Source organism: Dermacentor silvarum, chromosome 7, assembly GCF_013339745.2.
Source record: "Dermacentor silvarum isolate Dsil-2018 chromosome 7, BIME_Dsil_1.4, whole genome shotgun sequence".
Classification (NCBI taxonomy): domain Eukaryota; kingdom Metazoa; phylum Arthropoda; class Arachnida; order Ixodida; family Ixodidae; genus Dermacentor; species Dermacentor silvarum.
Genome location: NC_051160.1, coordinates 136,852,631 through 136,870,731, shown reverse-complemented (window position 1 = coordinate 136,870,731; position 18,101 = coordinate 136,852,631). Strand labels below are relative to the sequence as shown.

Genomic DNA, 18,101 nt, shown 5'->3' with positions numbered 1-18,101 from the left:
ACTGCTTCAGGGCTAAGGGTGACAGGTCTGATTTCTTAGCAATCCCAGGAACCGAGAGGCACACGCGAATTTGCCGGAGACACCACAACGCTACGAAGGAAACACAAAGAACATATGCACCTTCACCAGAGATAACTTAGGTGTACACCGTGGCTAGTGGTGACGTATTGAGTATATTTTGCCCTTATTAATGGATTATGTGACGCGATCGTAAGGTGGATGTTTCTGTTGAGCGATTGAGATGTACAGCTTACACATGTGGCGCGCTCACTTTTCTCGTTGTGTCGCACAGATGCGTGGAAGACGTGGTGATCGATGATTACTTCATACCCAAGGGTACAGTTGTTTATCCCAACATTTGGGCAGTGAACCATGACCCCAAGTATTGGAAGGACCCGGCGAAATTTGACCCCGGCCGCTACCTAAACGAAGATGGAAGCATCATTGCGCCCAAGCCGGAGTATCTGGTTACTTTCTCAGTCGGTAAGAAATTTGTAGGAGATACGTTGCATCAGAAGAAAGAACGGAACTGTACATTATGCAGAACACAACTGGCTATCCTTAAGTTCAGGTTTATTAGGCAGTTCTCACTAGATCAAGTCAGTTAGAGTGCCACTGTTCTAGTAATAAGAAGCGTCGTTAGTATCAGAATATAGTGTCTTGCACATGTTCACGGAATATTATAGGCTTAACGAAACGACGGAGTTTAATTATGAACATGAAAAAGTGTTGTCATGCTTTTCTGATCTATTATGTACAACTTGGCATTGACGATAATATTTTGCATGGCACTTTGTTGTCTCTTTTTTTGCCACGTCTTCACTAGCGTGCTCGCTTAGTGGGCGCCATGTGCTTGTCGGTCATAATGTAGAACGCCGCAAGCTTCACATTGCGTATCACATTGCGGTCGTTTACAACGCTTCCGCTTCTTCACTTTATCGAGTTTATTTGAGCATCCTCAAGTGACTCTATAGGTCCAGCTTAAAGCACTGTTTCAACGCATACGTGAATGTAGAAACGAGCATCGTGTCTAAGCAGGGTCGCACTGTTCTCCAACGCCAAAGAAAGTATCTCAAGTTAGTCTGCTGCCATGCGAAGATGTCTGCCCACAGCATCAAGCATATCTCGCCGCAGCAACCCATGGTGTGGTACCCTTGGTATAGTCTTCGAGAGGAATATGCTAGCAGCCCATGGTTGCACACCTCACCGTTGCCAGGTCCATGCCTTATAGTGCGAATTGCTTAGCGTCCGTTAAGTAGGGCACATACTTTAGGTAATGTTCTTGGGGTAGCCCAAGCTTTCAATGAGTTAGTATTTGTCTCAGTATCAGTGAAGTGATTCGTTTCAATCGGTGCTCTCCCTACTATATGGCGCGTCCGGATAACATTGCTCCTGCGGGCTTCAGCGCGAGACTGATGCGACGCTTCGTTTACTACGCTTCCATAAACTGGGATCATATTGTCGCCCACTGGTCATATGTGCCATATATGTCGCATCGTATATGTCGCACACTGGTGCACAAATTTCCGTTTACACTCCATATGCGAACACAGTGTAAAGGGAAATTAGTGCACAGGTGTTTGACATGTGGAGTTTTTCGTACTACTCCACGCCTGCGGCAGGCTGGCGGTGCAGTGTGAGGCTCGAGCGTAGATCAGCTTTAATAGAGCTTTTTCGCTGAGCGTTTACGGTCAGCTCTGCTCAGACCAGCATGCGCACAATGGTCTTGCCGGCAAAGGAACGAAGATCGCTGCACTCGCTCCCCATTGAGCGAAGCGTGAGAACACGTCTACGCTCCGTTTCAGACATCAGGTGCAATGCTGTGGAGGCTAGATATACTTCTAGCAGTGGCTTACCACAGTTGTGCAAAACTATTCTTTATGTGGACTCAGTATTGAATGAAAAACGTTTTAGCACTTAGGAGCAAACAAACTGTGGTGTACGGCTGCTAATAATTTGTTTCCGATCAATTTGCTTTTCATTGTTATTCTTACTTGCTTTTTTTATGTGCAGCTCGTCGCGGCAGCCTCATGTGCACGCTCGCGTGACCAAACGCCGTTGGCAAGCAACGAAGCATGGACATAGAGTTACTGTATATGGCTCCCGGCTCCCTGCGGGAGCCATATACAGTAACTCAACACGGACAGAACGCGCAGCAAAGCATTGACGGAACGCGCGGAGTGATAAATTGTTGTGTTCGAGCTTCTTGCGTAGTTTCCACCGAGTTGCACCTGATTTCTGAAACAGAGCATTGGTGGCGGCTTGGTTCTTTGGAAGTCGAGCTGATTACGCGTCGACATCGTGTTGCAAGTCGCGCTTATAAAATGTGACATCTGCGCAGGTTGCTGCATTGTCTCAGTCCATGAAATCTGAGCGGAGCGAGGCGTAAGCGACGCTCTGATAAAACTGTCCAATGCTATCCATTATTCCCTGGCCGCTAATATTGCACAATGTTTCCTGGGTTTAATATTCTCCATTATCGAGGTGGCGACGCCTACAACGCCACTGTTCAGATTTCAGTTCAGATTTCAAGGTAATCTGAAAGACCACAACGCAGCCAAGTCATACAAGTCATACAGGTCGTACACGTAGAATCTGGAAAGTTGTCCTATTGAACGATGGAAACAAAAAACTGGCTGTTTTTCACAAAAGAAACAAAAACATAAGCAGGTTGTACCAAGGGTATCGGAATCAAATATGTTTTAATTGCAAAATTTTCAACTGCCACAAACAGAAAAAAAGATTAGCATAAGTTTTTAGCCTAACAATTGTGACTAAAACACTCGAGAATTCTGTTGATTTTACCTAAGTAAATGTTGCCTACATAGACAGCGGGAGTCTGAAAGAGCCTAAGTCTGTCCATGTACGTAGTTCGAACTCCGGAATATATCATACAGAAAGGATGTTCCGTCCATCACAAAGAATGAAAAGCAAGAACATACATTATCCTATCACACAATTAGAGTTACCTTTTAAATATTACAATAACATTTTTTTTTAAATTTCAGTTTGAATTATGTTTTTTTGTGTGTGTGACCGCATTCTTCCCCCGTAACAAACCAAGCTGTAACCTCTTGATTCTTGTACAGTTTCCTGTATTGCGCGAATGCATAACTTTAATAAAGAAGCAGACCGCTTACAAAAGAACAGAAGTTTCCTGTCGAAAAACTGATTAATATCTGATAATTTCAGTAAAACTCCACAGTATGGAGATTTGACTCTCGCGTTCTCTCATAGAGATGTTTACACCACGGTCCATGACTTTGTTATCGATTCCAAATGATCGTCCAGATAAATCCACTTTTTTATCTTTAGTATTCCCCAGTACATTTCAGTTCAGGATATACCATTTTGTTCTCACATCTGTTACATTGAATTTGTCAGTTTTTGCTAATTTACAGCTTAAAGTTCTTTTCCACGCATGTATTCAACATGTCCTAATCCATCCGACACTTGGCGCATCCCCCATTGTGGAAATACGTAACATAAACATTGGATTAGAACAAGAATAAATCCGATGCTGGTCTTCGCTGGTACAGAATGCTGCTGTCGCATTAAATAAGTTCAGAGCCGAAGGTGTCGCAGACGTCTGGCACCTTTTTTCGTTGTAGCAATAAAATCTACGCTGTTGGACACACATTGCGGGTATTCTATTGTTGGTTATCGGTTGTGCAGTTTCTTTCCTGTAATTATGCAATTTTCGTATGCAGGCCGCAGAGCATGTCCTGGAGAAATGTTTGCAACGGTGGAGATATTTCTTGCGATCACACACCTTCTGCAGAAATATCGCATCTTGCTGGAGAAACCACTAGAGTACGACCTGGATTCTCTAGAAACCCAGCTTCTGCGCATCAACGGCATCAAGCTACGGTTCTTGCCGCGACAAGCTGAGGATTCATCAAAAACCAATTAAAACACACGGGTGCTGCAAAAGTAACTGTTGTTTAAGAACTCAAATTGCGGCGAAATTGATTTATAATTAGGCCGTAGGCTTGAACAGAAAAACACAACACATTTCAATATGACAGCACGAGCGCTTCGTAGGGTCTATATGGTGTGCTTATGTATTTTCTTCCATGAAATTGGTGTATAAAGCGAAATGCTTTTGTTCTTCACATTTTTCTGGCCATTCTCAAGTTCCCAATAGCCGGCAAATGCTCCTCCTGTGCATGCTTCCTTGTGGGTGGGTGCGCGTGCCTGTGTTTGTGTGAGCGCTACTCCCTCCTTTGTTCTGGCATCACAATGGTTAACATTTATTTGTGAACTTCTTTAAACATTTTAAGTAATGAAGGCACTCCACACAAGCTGAAATTATGTGGCAGTAGAAATTTTCAAGCGATAGTATTAATATTAAGGGCTCCGTGGCGCAAAAAACCCGGTTTCGTCGGCGTTGCTTGTGAGTTGACTGTGATTGAACGTTTGCTACCAATCATCGCACGCCGTGTCGCGTTTCTACCAATCAAAGAGCGGCTCTCAGTTCCTTGCAGCGCCACCACATGGCGCTCGCCTCCGAGTATCCGCGGCAACAGTGGCACCGATCGTGCGAGGAAAACAAAAAGAGCCAGAAAGCTTGCGTTTGTTCTAGCGTTCGCTGCAAGCATTCCCCAGTAAAGATTGCGGTTGCATATGCTGCAGTTGCCGGGAAGCGTTGTACCCTTAAATGCTGTCGCGTTGTGCTCTTAAAGGCGAAGCTTAAGCGTCTCTCCAGTTGTGTTATGCAAAATAATGCTTGGAGACATATTTACCGAAGACGTCAGCACTTCTGTACTGTGGGATAGATATATAAAACACGTTTGAGAAAAAAAGTGCGAAGATTGAAACGGAACGTTTTCAAATTTGAAAGATGCCCGTCAGACCTCTCTTGCAAAATGCAAGTGTGAAAGCAATGTGCCACATTACGGCGTCAATGTAAAAGGTGCGCAATAGATGTTATTTGCATGAGGTCACTATGTTTATAAGTCTTTTTCAGCCAAGCACGTAAATACCTGGCCAGTTTTGAAAACGACGCCCTTTTTGACATCGTTTGTCAAATACATTGGCCAAACGGGATGCTTGTCTCAATGAAAGACTTAAGGAGCAGAACAACCATGTTTCTAACTCTGTTTCTGATCATCTCAGCAATGGATTCTGAGGCCATTATTGTAGACCCATATTCGGAAGCACACGAATTATCAGTCGCCACAAAAGTAAAGAAACCAGAGAGATTATTGAGATGCTCGAAATTTACAAGTCTGGAGAGCGCTGTGTAAGTGCCCCTTCATGGTCTTTGTGCGATAAAGAAGTGCAACAGTTAGACACATGATGTGTATGTCGTTTGTTGGAGGCAAAGTTCAGAACATCGTGTCACGGTGTCACCTGAAACCCATCTGTACTCTCTGTTGTGTCATAGCGTGGATATTTGAGCCTGGTTTATGTGCGCAATAAAAATTACAAGTCAGCGCTATGTTGTGTCACGTCTCTCAACCCTATAGAGATCGTCACGCTGCTAACCAAAGAGGCAGTAAATACAGTATGCAGAAATTTATCTTGGTTGCCCAAACATGCGACGTGCCCAGCCAGCCCCTGTGTGTGTACGTATTGTCGACTATTCTGACTGTATCGGTTTCCACTCCACGAAGAGCAGCGGCGTCTGTGAATTGCCAGCGTGCATTGCAAAATCTTCTATCTGATGGCTTGGCGTGGTAACTGAAGCATATTAGTTTTCGTGTATGGCCAAACCAATGTCGGCCCGGTGCAGCTACATAAGCGCCAAATCTAATATTAGCCTGAGCTACCGGTGTCGTTCTCACGCATTTCATGTGTACTATGATTTGTCTACGTTAGTCTCCCGTGTGAGGCCGATGGCGGGATTCAACACAGGTTACACTGTGGGTTGTAAAGCAGCATTATACATTAATATTGATTCTTTGCAATGCTAACTAGTAATATTCAAAGGGGATCACATAAACATAGACATAATGCGATGGCATTGTTTAAGGACACAATTTCTGTAAAATAGGCTAGTGGGCGTCGGAGAGGACGGGGTGAAGAGGCGTGAACAAAAAAAAATCGGTTTTCATGCTCTTGCGGCTTCTAAAATGTGAATCGCGCTTATCACTAGTGCTCAACTGGCCGAATTGTTCACCATCTTTCGAAAAAATAAAAACATATTACTCCATCTCCAGACAACAGCCGCAACTGCACCAATACTAACGGCCGAAAACACACCGGCATCCCGCCCAACCACAACGAGCGTGCCCATCTCGTCGCGAGTCAACTTAACCGCCGCGACGCGATCACCCAGAGCGCAGCCGCCGTTCTTGTGCGGGACCCCAGCGGAGGAATAACTAACACAACCCAAATCGCGGCGGACGGAGCGGGGGCCACGGGGACGCCGACTGTGATATCGAGGAGTTTCAGGCCTCGTACCGAGAGGTTCTTGCACACTACAGGAAAGAACGTATGACATATCCACAACCCCACGGGTGGCTGGACAGGTCCCAGGCAGTCGACCTGAGGCGGTTGCAGACGGGCACTTTCACAAACCCCTATCACCTGCAGCGCCTGTGGCCCGCGCTGCACCCGTCGCCCGGCTGCCCGTGGTGCGAGCACGAACGGGCTGATATGGCCCACATACTTTGGGAATGTCAACGCCCTGAAGAAGAAGGACCAAGAGGAAGGGGGAATGTAACAGTAGGACCCTCTGAAGCGGGGCGCCTCGCTGAGAGATGGCAAGCCGCCCTCCTCAGCGAGGCACCCGAGGACCAGGAGTGGGCCGTCCAGCGGGCCAGGGCCATTGCCGAGGATCTCGAAAGATTTTTCTCCGGCGATGGACCCCTGGCAGCCTAGCCCCGGGCACCAACAGCTTTAATCGCTGGACAAATAAAGTTTATTCCTATCGTATCCTATGCTCCTCCATCTCCCGCTAAAGGGAACCATGTGTGGATGCGAAGCAGCGGGGAGATGGTTAGCTTGAGCGGGAGATGGTTTCGCGGCCGAGCGCTCATCGCGGCGCTGCAAAGGAGAGAGAATGAGGCGCGCGCGCTCCGTCATTTTTCATACCGCGGAACTACCGTGGCGCCCCCAGCGGAGTATGCAGCTGTTGCACCACCTGCCAAGCGCGCCGCTCCGGATTCTTAGAGGCGAGAAAGGGGGGAGCGTAGGAGAGGAGGGAGAGGGGGAGGGGACGGGCGCGCTGTGCGGGTGTGGGACGCGGGACGACCGACAGAGCAGCCGGCAAGAAATGCTTCGCATTTAAAATACAGGACGTACTAACGCCGCAATAAGACCAGTCATGGTCTTGCCGTAATCTCGGCCTTTATACGCTCTAAAACAGATATATCTATAACCCAGCATCTACCACTGCTTCGTGCGCTCGCGCAGTCCACTGCAGGCCGGTCAACCGCTCGAGAAGTGTTATTCACACCGCAAGGTGTGCTGGTATTACTAACCAAAATTATTTTATTCGTTGGCAGAAACTGCGCCCAACAAACGATGTAGTCGCACATTGAACCCACAGGTAAGAATTGGAACACTTGCCAAAGTAAACAGCAGAGCTTTTCTCGCAGAATGGTACCCACGCTGGTACGATCATCGTGGGTACATTGCTACGACTGAATGGTGCTAAACGACAATCAGAATTGCAGGGCGAACGTTGCGGTTGACTCACGTTCATGACGAGAACCTTTAGGAACGCGAAACTGACCTCCGAGGCAGATTGTATGCTCAAACACGCGTGAACACATCGCGCTGGGTGCTGGGCGCCTCAACGCAGCAGCTCCACATGACCGGTTGGTGAGAATTAGCTTGCTTTCCGGTGTTGCTCCTCGAATAGTGTTCTCTAGATTTGACTTGTCCACCAGGACTAGAGCTCTTCACTTTGGAAAGGAGTGTCTGTTTCGTAGGTGCGTGTCCGTCTTATACTCTTTACGTATATAATTTGACCGCTTGTCCATATTGGTGTGGCACAGCTATGAGATTTTCTTCCAAAAGGTTTTCCACTACCGCCTTCCTTTCCGCAGTTGCTGTAAACAATATCGTCCGTAAACACGATCTTCTTCTTTATCTAATAGGACCTCGGGTATTGACTGTGTTAGTGTCGTGAAACAGAACGCCGAATCGCCGCCTGTTTTAGGGGTAAAGTAGTTTTCACCTGCTTCAGCGTTGCACCAGCAAAGAAGCCGTATTATATAGTACCCAATGTTGACACAAAAAGCACCTATATTCTGTTTAATAAATCAATAAATCCTTACCAAATTTGAACGCACAATTATAACTGTTCCAAATCTCAGAAGAACACACATACCAGTATAGAGGAGGCATGCAAGTCAGCGCCTTCCTGAATTTGTGTTTTATTTTCTATATTTAGCATATGCCGTTCCCTTGCTGCACGCTATATGCTAAAACATGCTTCCACATACAAAATATTCATCTCATCACACAAAACATATTCATCACACAAAACATTTTGAATGATAAAGGAGGAAGTACTGCTAATGAGCACACCGATGTTCTGCGTAATAAAACTATAAATCACGACGTAAAAGGTGTTAATTTAGTGTACACTATAGACATCTTTTAAGTACACATACATGTTGATGATTTTCACCTTAGTAACCCCTGGTAATTTTTTAACATATATATTTCAAAAGACTCGGAAAGGCTTGGATACCTTGACGAATAACGTATTGAAAAGGCACTCGATTTAGCGGTAGCAGTAAGGCAGAGTTCTATATTCTCATTGATTTTCACTAATAAACCTAATAAAGGTCCCCTAGGTATCCCACACATTAATCACCCGAATCACAGTACTGTTTAAACTGTATTTCCAAATAGCGTAGAGTGCATTTTTTCAAGCCATTCTTGGCCCTCAGGTAAATTCTTTGGAAAGAATTCACAGAATCGGCAAGCACAATAGCGAACGCCATCGCCAATTGATGGTGCAGGTCTCTGATTTAACAGAGAAAACAAAATCCTTTCAGTCTGCCGTAAACTTAAAAGTGCTTCGTTTTCGCTATCTGAAGACTTCTGAAAGAACATAAGGGACTTGCGTGCGAGGCTATGACCCTCGAGTATGGATGACAGAGCTAGAGGTTTCAAAGTATCGCTTAAATACGATAAGCTGATGATCGACGTTAGTCTGTAGAAATTTGACTAAATGCGAAATGTAGAGTAAAAAAAAACGCAACTGGCATCAACACCTGCTCAATGCATCCAGAGCAATGCATATCGGTGCAGGGCACAGGGCGAACAATTGATGAAGTAGGATGAAAATTCAACAACTATTTCATAAAATAAGCGTTGTTTAATAACTTTATTATCGATCAAATAATTCTTTAGCACAGTCCTTACGTTATTACACTAACGCAAACCTGGTTACGTACAAGAATTCAGGACGCTGAAGTTCTTCCCAATTCCTATACACTGGTTCATAATTACAGAATGTCAAGGCGTCAGGAAGTAGCTATGGCTGTAAAGCACAATGCACAGTTTTTTGTCCTAGACAGTATTAAAAATAATGAAAGTGTACAGTGAAACATTTCTTTTGATGGTAAAAAACTTGCTTTCACGTGGCGCTTCATCGTCATCATCAGCCTATATTTATGTCCACTGCAGGACGAAGGCCTCTCCCTGCGATCTCCAAATAGCCCTATCTTGCACTAGCTGATTCCAACTTGCGCCTGCAAATTTCCTAACTTCATCACCCCACCTAGTTTTCTGCCGTCCTCTATTGCACTTCCCTTCTTTGGGTATCCATTCTGTAATTCTAATGGTCCACCAATTATCCACCTTACGCATTATATGGCCTGCCCAGCTCCATTTTTTTCTCTTAATGTCTATTAGAATATCGGCTATACCAGTTTGCTCTCTGATTCACACCACTCTCTTCCTGTCTCTTATCGTTAGGCCTAGAATTTTTTGTTCCATCCCTCTTTATGTGGTCCTTATATTTTTCTCGAGCTCCATGTGTTTGCCCCATATGTTAGCACTGGTAAAATGCAACGATTGTACAGTTTTCTTTAAAACGACAGTGGTAAGCTCCCAATCAGGATTTGAGAATGCCTGCCCTGTGCACTCCAACCCAATTTTATTCTTCTGTAAATTTCCTTCTCATGATCAGTGTCCCCTGTGAGTAATTGACCTAGATAAACGTACAGCTTTACAGACTCTAGAGGCTGACTGGCGAACCTGAATTCTTCGTTCCTTGCCAGGCTTTTGAACGTTATCTTTGTCTTCTGCATATTCATCTTCGACCCCACTCTTACAATTTCTCGGTTAAGTTCCCCAATCATTTGTTGTAATTCGTTGTCATTGTTGCTGAATAGGACATTGTCATCTGCAAACCGAAGGTTGCTGATAAATTTGCCGCTGATCCTCACTCCTAAGCCTTCCCAGTCTAAGAGCTTGAATACTTCTTCTAAGGATGCAGTGAATAGCATTGGAGAGGTTGTGTCTCCTTGCCCGACCCGTTTCTTGATAGGTAACCTCCTACTTTTCCTGTGGACAACCAAGGTAGTTGTGGAATCCTTGTAGATATTTGCTAAGATATTCCCGTATACCTCCTGTACTCCTTGATTAAGCAATGCCTCTATGACTGATGGTATTTATACTGAATCAAATGCTTTATCATTATCAATGAAACCCATATAGAGAGGTTGATTCTATTCCGCAGATTTCTCCATTATCTGATTGATGACATGGATATGATTCATCGTAGAATATCCCTTCCTCAAGCCAGCCTGATCTCTTGGTTGGCTGAAGTTAAGTGTTGCCATGATTCGATAGGAAATTATCTTGGTGAATATTTTGTACAATACTGAAAGCAAGCAAATCTCTCTATAATTGTTCAATCCTTTACCGTCTCCCGTCTTATGGATTAGTTTAATGTTGGCGGTCTTCCAGCTCTCTGATACACTGGAAGTCGTGAGGCATTGCGTATACAGGGCTGCAAGCTTTTCAAGCATGATATCTCCACCATCTTTGAATAAATCGACTGTTATTCCATCTTCTCTAGCAGCTTTCCCCTGGTCATGTCTTGCAGGGACCTTATAACTTCATGGCTAGTTATAGGAGGAGCCTCTGTGTCCTGTTCATCACTTCTTGCATTGAAAGTAGCTTGGCTGTTCTGGGTACTGCACAGGTTAGTATAGAAGTCTTTCGCTGCTTTTACTATGTCATCCAAGTTCCTGATATTGCCCTGCTTATCCTTTAGTGCCTACATCTTGCCTTCTCCTATGTCAAGTTTTCTTCTCACTTCATGCTGCATTCATATCTTACTGCTTCCTAAATTTTTCCGCCTTATAATTTCGAATAACCCTCTCTTTCTTCTTGATGATCAGTTTTGACAGTTCAGCGAACTTGACATCTCTCGAGCTTGACGATCTCTCGAGATTGAAACATTCATTTTTTGTCGTTTCTTTATTAGGTCCTTCATTACTTGGGAGAGCTTACCTACTGGTTGCCTTGGTGCCTTACCTCCCACTTAAATTTCTGCTTCTGAGATCAGTTAAGTTACGGTTTCATTCATTACCTCTATGTTGTATTGAAAAATGTGAAACAAATGAGTGTTCGCAGTAGAAGAGCGCAAGAGGCGGAGTTTTTTTGCCTGCAGAACACTAGCAACGCGTCCATACTTGCCGTTGAAATCAGTCTAAGACTAGCGTGAACACGAGCGCGCCACTTGCGCTGAATGCGCTAGTCCCCGTCATCGTACAGTTCCTGTAACATATAACAATTAGAAATAGCAGTGATACGCTTATCTCAATGAATGTTATTGGACATGATGCGCCCAAAATATTTAACTCATTCATAAAAGTTAACGCTTTCAATATAATAATTTAAGGCCCCAGAACTGATGTTTGGGGGACATCCGAATCTGCAGGCGGCCTTTTCGAGGAGGATTCGTTGACATTAACATGGTGTTCTCGAGATGTAGGATACGCTTGTGTCCACTGACATAGTTGTGGGTTTTCCAGCACTTCCTATAGTTTCATGGCCAGTTTAGGATAACTTATTTTATCGAATGCATCCGCGTGGCTTAAGAAAACTGCATCTATCTGAGACCGGTTATTTGTGGCTAAGGCGAAGTCATGAATAATTTCAACTAATTTTTTGTTGAAAAACCTCGCCTAAAATAGTTAAAGTCCTGCGCTGGACACGCAGCACAGTCACGACGTAAGCTATAGGAGCTGGAGGAGCTCCATTTTCGGCACCATCCATGAGAGGGTCTTCGAGGCGAAGTCTCTTCGCATCGTTTTCACGAGAATGATATGAACTGTCCGCCCGGCGTCGATTGCAAGCTGTGCCTTTTACTGTGATCGGCACAATGGTCGGCTGAGCCCGATGTTGCCTGGTTGCAGCTGCGCGCGTAGCTCGACGATCGGCTTATTCAGTAACGGTTCATACTTTGAGAGGAGGCGCCATTATGTGTACTGAAGAGTAAACATAGGTATCCAGACTACGTGGCGCACACGTCACATCCCTTGACCCGTGGCATGGTACGTTGCTGCTCATGATGATGATGATGTTCATGGCTTATTGGCTTCACCTTCGAAACAGGGTGGCGACAAGTATTCACCTAGCCTGGCGATGTTAACCATCTCCAGCTACATTACGCGCAGTGTGCAACTGCAATATACAACTGCTACAATCCGAAATGCCTGGTGGTATATACCGGAACTGCAATGCAGAGTTTGTACATATCGACGTTACGGGACGTGCATGTTAAATCGCGTGTCAAATTTGACGATATGATACTAATGGTGATGATGATATTATTACGGATGTAGAACGGATTTATTTACAATGTAAGGGGCAGAGAAGACATGGGACGGTCCGAAACAGCCGATGCCCGAAAAATTCTGTTCCGGTACGGCGTTACATTTTCCTCCGGGTTGGACGAAGCTCACCGAGCGAGTCAGAGTTCGCGTTGATGGTACGGCTGCAGCCGTGCCACGTGCACGACTTGCGTCTTGCGTGAACGGCAGTTATCAGCCGTCAGTTTAGCGATGACGTAGATCACTTCACTCAAGCATCGCAGAATTACGAACGGGCCCGAATACTTGGCAAGAGACTTTTGACACAGTCCCCTTTTGCGAACCGGTGTTCACAGCCACACGAAGTCACCGGTGGCAAATCTGACCGGCAAGTGTTGCGCGTCGTAGCGAGCCTTAGCATGAGCATGCGGCGATAGAGTTCTGAGCCGGGCAAGTCAGCGTGCTTCTTCGGCACGACACAATATCTGCGCGACAGAAGCATCTTCGTTAGGTGAAAGAGGAAGTATGGTGTCGAGAAAAATTTGACGATGGCGAGCGTAGAGGAGAAAGAAAGGTGCCTATCCTGTGACCTCATGTTTGGCTGTGTTAAATGCATACGTGATGAACGGTAATACGACATCCCAGTTCTCATGATCCGCTGAGACATAGATTGAAAGCATGTTGACGAGTGTACGACTGGTGCGCTCGGTTAGACCATTGGTTTGCGGATGGTAAGGCGTAGAATGGCGATATTGTGTTCCACAAAGTCGTAGTAACTCTTCCACGACGTCAGCGGTGAACTGCCGGCCGCGATCACTCATCACCACACGGGGGGCCCCGTGGCGGAGGATAATCGAATGCAGAAGAAACCCCGAAACATCGCCTGCTGTAGCTGTGACAAGTGCCATTGTTTCAACATACCGTGTTAAATAATTCACGCACACGATGATGCAGTGGTCACCGGTGGAAGACTTGGGGAAGGGACTGAGTAAATCTATATCCACTTTCTCAAAAGGTGAAGTCGGTGGCCTAACAGGTTGCAGCTTTAGTGCAGGCAGCTGTAGTCGGTTGTTTGTGGCGTTCACAGACATCGCAGCTGGCAACGTACTGCTTGGTTGTCTTCCACGATTGAGGCCAATAGAAAGGTTGTCGGAGGCGATGGAGCGTTCTAGCGAATCCAAGGTGCCCGGACGTAAGGTCGTCGTGCAAGGCCCGAAGTACCGCAAGGCGCATATATTCTAGGACGACTTGTAGCAGTGGAGCGCCATTGTAAGAATAATTCTTGTGGTAGAGCAGACCGTCCCGAATCACAAATGGTGTAGGCCATTCGGATCGGTGAGTCGCATCAATAGTCGGTTTGAGTGAAGGGTTGGGCTGTTGTTAGTTCTGGAAGACGGCGAAATCAGGAAAGTCGGATGAGATGGCAGTTAGGTAGTCTTCGAAATCGTTATCATCAGTGCCGTTGCTCTGAGAGGGAAGACGAGATAAGCCGGCATCTGTGTGGCACCGACCACTCTTGTAAGCAACGTCAAAGTTGTATTCTTGGAGCCGCAAGGCCCACTGAGCCAACCGGCCAGATGGGTCACGCAGTCCAACGAGCCAGCAGAGAGAATGATGGTCGGTAACAATCTTGAAATGGCGGCCGTATAAATATGGTCTGAACTTGTGGATGGCGAAAACAACAGCAAGACAGTCGAGTTCCGTGACTATAATTTCTCTCTGCTTTCGTCAGAGTACGACCTGCGTAGGTAACGACGTGTTGGCGAGCGTCGTGAAACTGTACGAGCACAGCGCCAACGCCCACACCACTTGCATCAGTATGCAGTTCGGTGACCGCCTCTGGATCGAAATGGCGGTGAAGTGGCCCAGAGATGAGCAAACACCTCAGGTGCTCGAAGGCAGCCTCGCACTGAGTGGACGATACGTAGGGAGTGTCCTTGCGAAGCAGGTTAGTCAGGGGACAAGCAAGATGGGCGAAGTCTTTAATAAACCAGCGCAAATAAGAACAAAGGCCCAGGAAACTTCTGAGGTCTTTCACTGTCTTCGGCTGCATAAAGTTTCGAACAGCAGAAATCCTTTGGGGGTCTGGCCGTATACCGTCCTTGTCGATGAGATAACCCAGCACAAATGCTTCACGCTCACCAACATGGCACTTAGAGTTTAAAATAAGGCCAGCTTGTTGGATGCAGTCCAAAACAACGCCGAGCCACTGGTTGTGCTCGTGGAATGTTCGGCCGAAAATAATCACATCGCTTAAATAAGACATGCAGATCTCCCATTTCAGACCGCGGAGGATGGAGTCCACAAACCGCTCGAAGGTTGCTGGGGCATTACATAAGCGAAACGGCATGACGTTGAACTCAGAGTCCGTCAGGCGTCACAAAAGCGGTCTTTTCTCTGTCAGACGGGTGCATCGGTATCTGCCAGTACCCGGACCGGAGGTCAACCGACGAAAAGTACGAGGCGGAGTGAAGGCAGTCGACAGCATCGTCGATTCGCGGTAAGGGATACACGTCTTTCTTTGTGACGGCATTCAGGCGGCGGTAATCGACACAAAATCTCCAGGAGTTGTCTTTCTTTTTCACTAGTATAACGGGAGCTGCCCAAGGACTGCAAGACTCCCGAATAACGCCTTTCTGCAGCATGTCGTCGACCTGTTCGGCGATCACTTTTCTTTCCGTTGGAGATATGCGATAGGGTTTCTGGCGTATCGGAGTCGCTTACGCAGTGTTTATGCGATGCTGCATGCGGGATTCCGGCAACATCAGAGAACGCTCGCCTTGAGCAAAATCAAAGACGGACGTGTGGCAGGCAAGCACTTGTAAGAGTACATCTTGCTCGGAAGACGGCAACGACTTGTTGATCATACGTCGCAAGTCATCCGAATAGTTCGGCAATGGACGACGGATGTCTGAAGACGCTGCAACTGTTCGTACATCAATTGTGACATGCTCCTAAAATGTTCCCAATTTAAGTACGACAGGCAGGGTAACAGGCTCAATGGAAGCGTTGACTGTCCACAAGATAGCACGCCCGTCGATGGCTTGAACAATAGATCGGGGAACCAACACATTCTTCTTAAGCGCGTTGGTGTGGTCTGGCTCGACAAGACCGCTGCATGATCCCATCCGGACACGTGAAGAACACACGGGAACAAACATGGCTGTGCGACCAGGCAGGAACACATCTTGAGACAGCGAAAACACGTCGGCTTGATCAGTCTGCAAATCATCGAGTATGGCACTTGGCAACGTGTTCCGTAATAAAATCTCCCCAGTCCCGCAGTCAAGGCTAGCACTGCATCCACGTAGGAAATCTATATATATGCCTAAAATAACATCATGAGTTGCGTGGAGCAACACAGTGAACTCGGCTCTAAAGCTCTGTCCACCAACTGCAACCAAAACCGAACAAACACCAACAGGGCGCAACATTTCACCTCCAACTCCACGAAAAGTTTCTTTGCGATCCCACGTGAACATGACTTTCTGCCCTAAGCGATTTTTGAAGCGGAGGCTCATAACAGAAATAGCGGCACCAGTAGAGACAAGAGCAGTAGCTTGTACACCGTCTATACATACACACAAATTGTTCTTCAGCATCACAACAGACGGAGGAATTAGTGAGTCTAACCGTCCCGCGACCGCACCTCCATCGGCCACACCAGTTTGTTTCCCAGCTGCGGCGGGGAAGGCGACCGACGACGGCGCGGGAATGGCAAGCGGCGCAGTAAGGTCGGTGGCAGTGTAAGGCTGCGCTCGGAGACAGGGGACTCATTGCGCGATTGATATGACCACTGTTGTCTCAGAGGATGGACTCCGAATTGCGCAGACGCGTCTTTGTGCTCACGAGCTGGGTACGCCGAAAAACGTGGCACTCGCTGCGGGCGGAGGCGACAATAGCGCGCAATGTGTCCTCGGGGCCTCAGGCATAGCAGAAAGGGAGGTCGCGGTTGGAACTAAATGGAGCAGGTACGTGTGGCGCTGGGTATGATTCCGCAAGAGCATGTCGTTGCATCGAGCATTCCGCAGCAACACGTCGAGATGTTGGGTAGTACTCCACAGTATCACGACGGATTGGTGAGGACTGGCGGCGACTGAGATTCGCCGGGAGAGACCGAAAGCTCGTGTTGTTTAAGTGTGGTTCTTCCGATGGCCGTCGGCGCTCAATGGGACGTTCTCGCGACGAGGATGGCGGTGTATCGGGAAAGCACTCGTCAAACGCGCACTGATAACCAGCGTCTACTCCCTGAAGTCGTGCTAGCTCATCTTGAACCACTCGACGCACGATCGAGGCGATGTCCTCGCAGGCAGCGACGTCCATACTGGAAACGGTGGTGACGTTGTCCAAGCGCCCGAACTTGGGTAAGGTTCTTTTTGTCTTCAAAACTTCGAACGCGCGACACTGCTGCCTGAATTCAGATGGGGTGTTCACGTTTTCTTTCGTGATTAGGAAATTGTATACGTCTTCAGCAATGCCTTTTAACAGATGTCCTACTTTATCTTCATCGGACATATTCGCATTTACAATTCCACACAGCTTCAACATTTCTTAAATATACATTGTACAGGTTTCTACAGGCAATTGGGCTCTGCGCGAAAGCGTGTGTTCTGCTTTCTTCTTTTTGGAATTCGAATCACTAAATCAGGCTTTCAATGACTGGATAAACGTCTCCCAAGTGGTCAGCACGCGTTCATTATTGTCAAACCAAAGTAGAGCCGTATCGGCGAGAAAAAATGCAACGTTCACAAGCTGCGCGGACGTGTTCCAACCATTATGGCGGCTTACTCTTTCATAGTACCTCAGCCAGTCTACCACGTCTTCATCTGTTTTACCGGAGAATAGGCGTGGTTCCGGCGTCCAGTAGCTCGGTTGCCTTGGTCTCAGGCTGATTTGATCGATTCCCTCTTCGGCGGCGTTCATTGACCGGCCTGCTTGGGCGTCGGCCATGCTTGTTCGCTCTGGTGGTAGCCCGGCCAGGCGTCTGCTTCTGCGAAGATGTGGTAGGACTAGTAGGTCCAGGGCGTCCGGTACCCCGCAACTCCACGACTGGTGACGGATGTAGAATGGATTGATTTACAATGAAAGGCGCAGAGAAGACATGGGACGGTCCGAAACAGCCGATTCCCGAAAAACATACTCCTGTGAAGCAGCGAAGCTGTTTAAGCTCGAGGATAGTCCGTCGAGTGTGCGCCACAAAAGCTCCGCCTGACGATGGCGTCACCATGCTTCTAGCAACGCTTCGCCCCAGCTACGTGAGCCGCGACATCATCGCGGGCGCCGCATCGCTTCGCCTATAACTTTGCCGAGCCATGACGTGACTGCAGCAGCGCAGATGCGTATCTAAGCCGTAACGTCACAGCGCCG

General features: G+C 47.0%; 1 protein-coding gene across 1 annotated transcript in view; it reads left to right on the top strand.

The window, feature by feature from the left end:
• The window catches only part of LOC125946979 (cytochrome P450 2C15-like), a 311,950-nt gene extending 307,987 nt beyond the window's left edge, over positions 1 to 3,963 (top strand). Inside the window, exons 8-9 of the mRNA XM_049671232.1 lie at positions 293 to 483; positions 3,711 to 3,963. Of these exons, the coding sequence (XP_049527189.1) occupies positions 293 to 483; positions 3,711 to 3,913 (394 nt within the window). The 3' untranslated portion in view covers positions 3,914 to 3,963. The remainder of the gene's footprint in view (positions 1 to 292; positions 484 to 3,710) is intronic.
• The last annotated feature ends 14,138 nt before the right edge of the window (positions 3,964 to 18,101 follow it).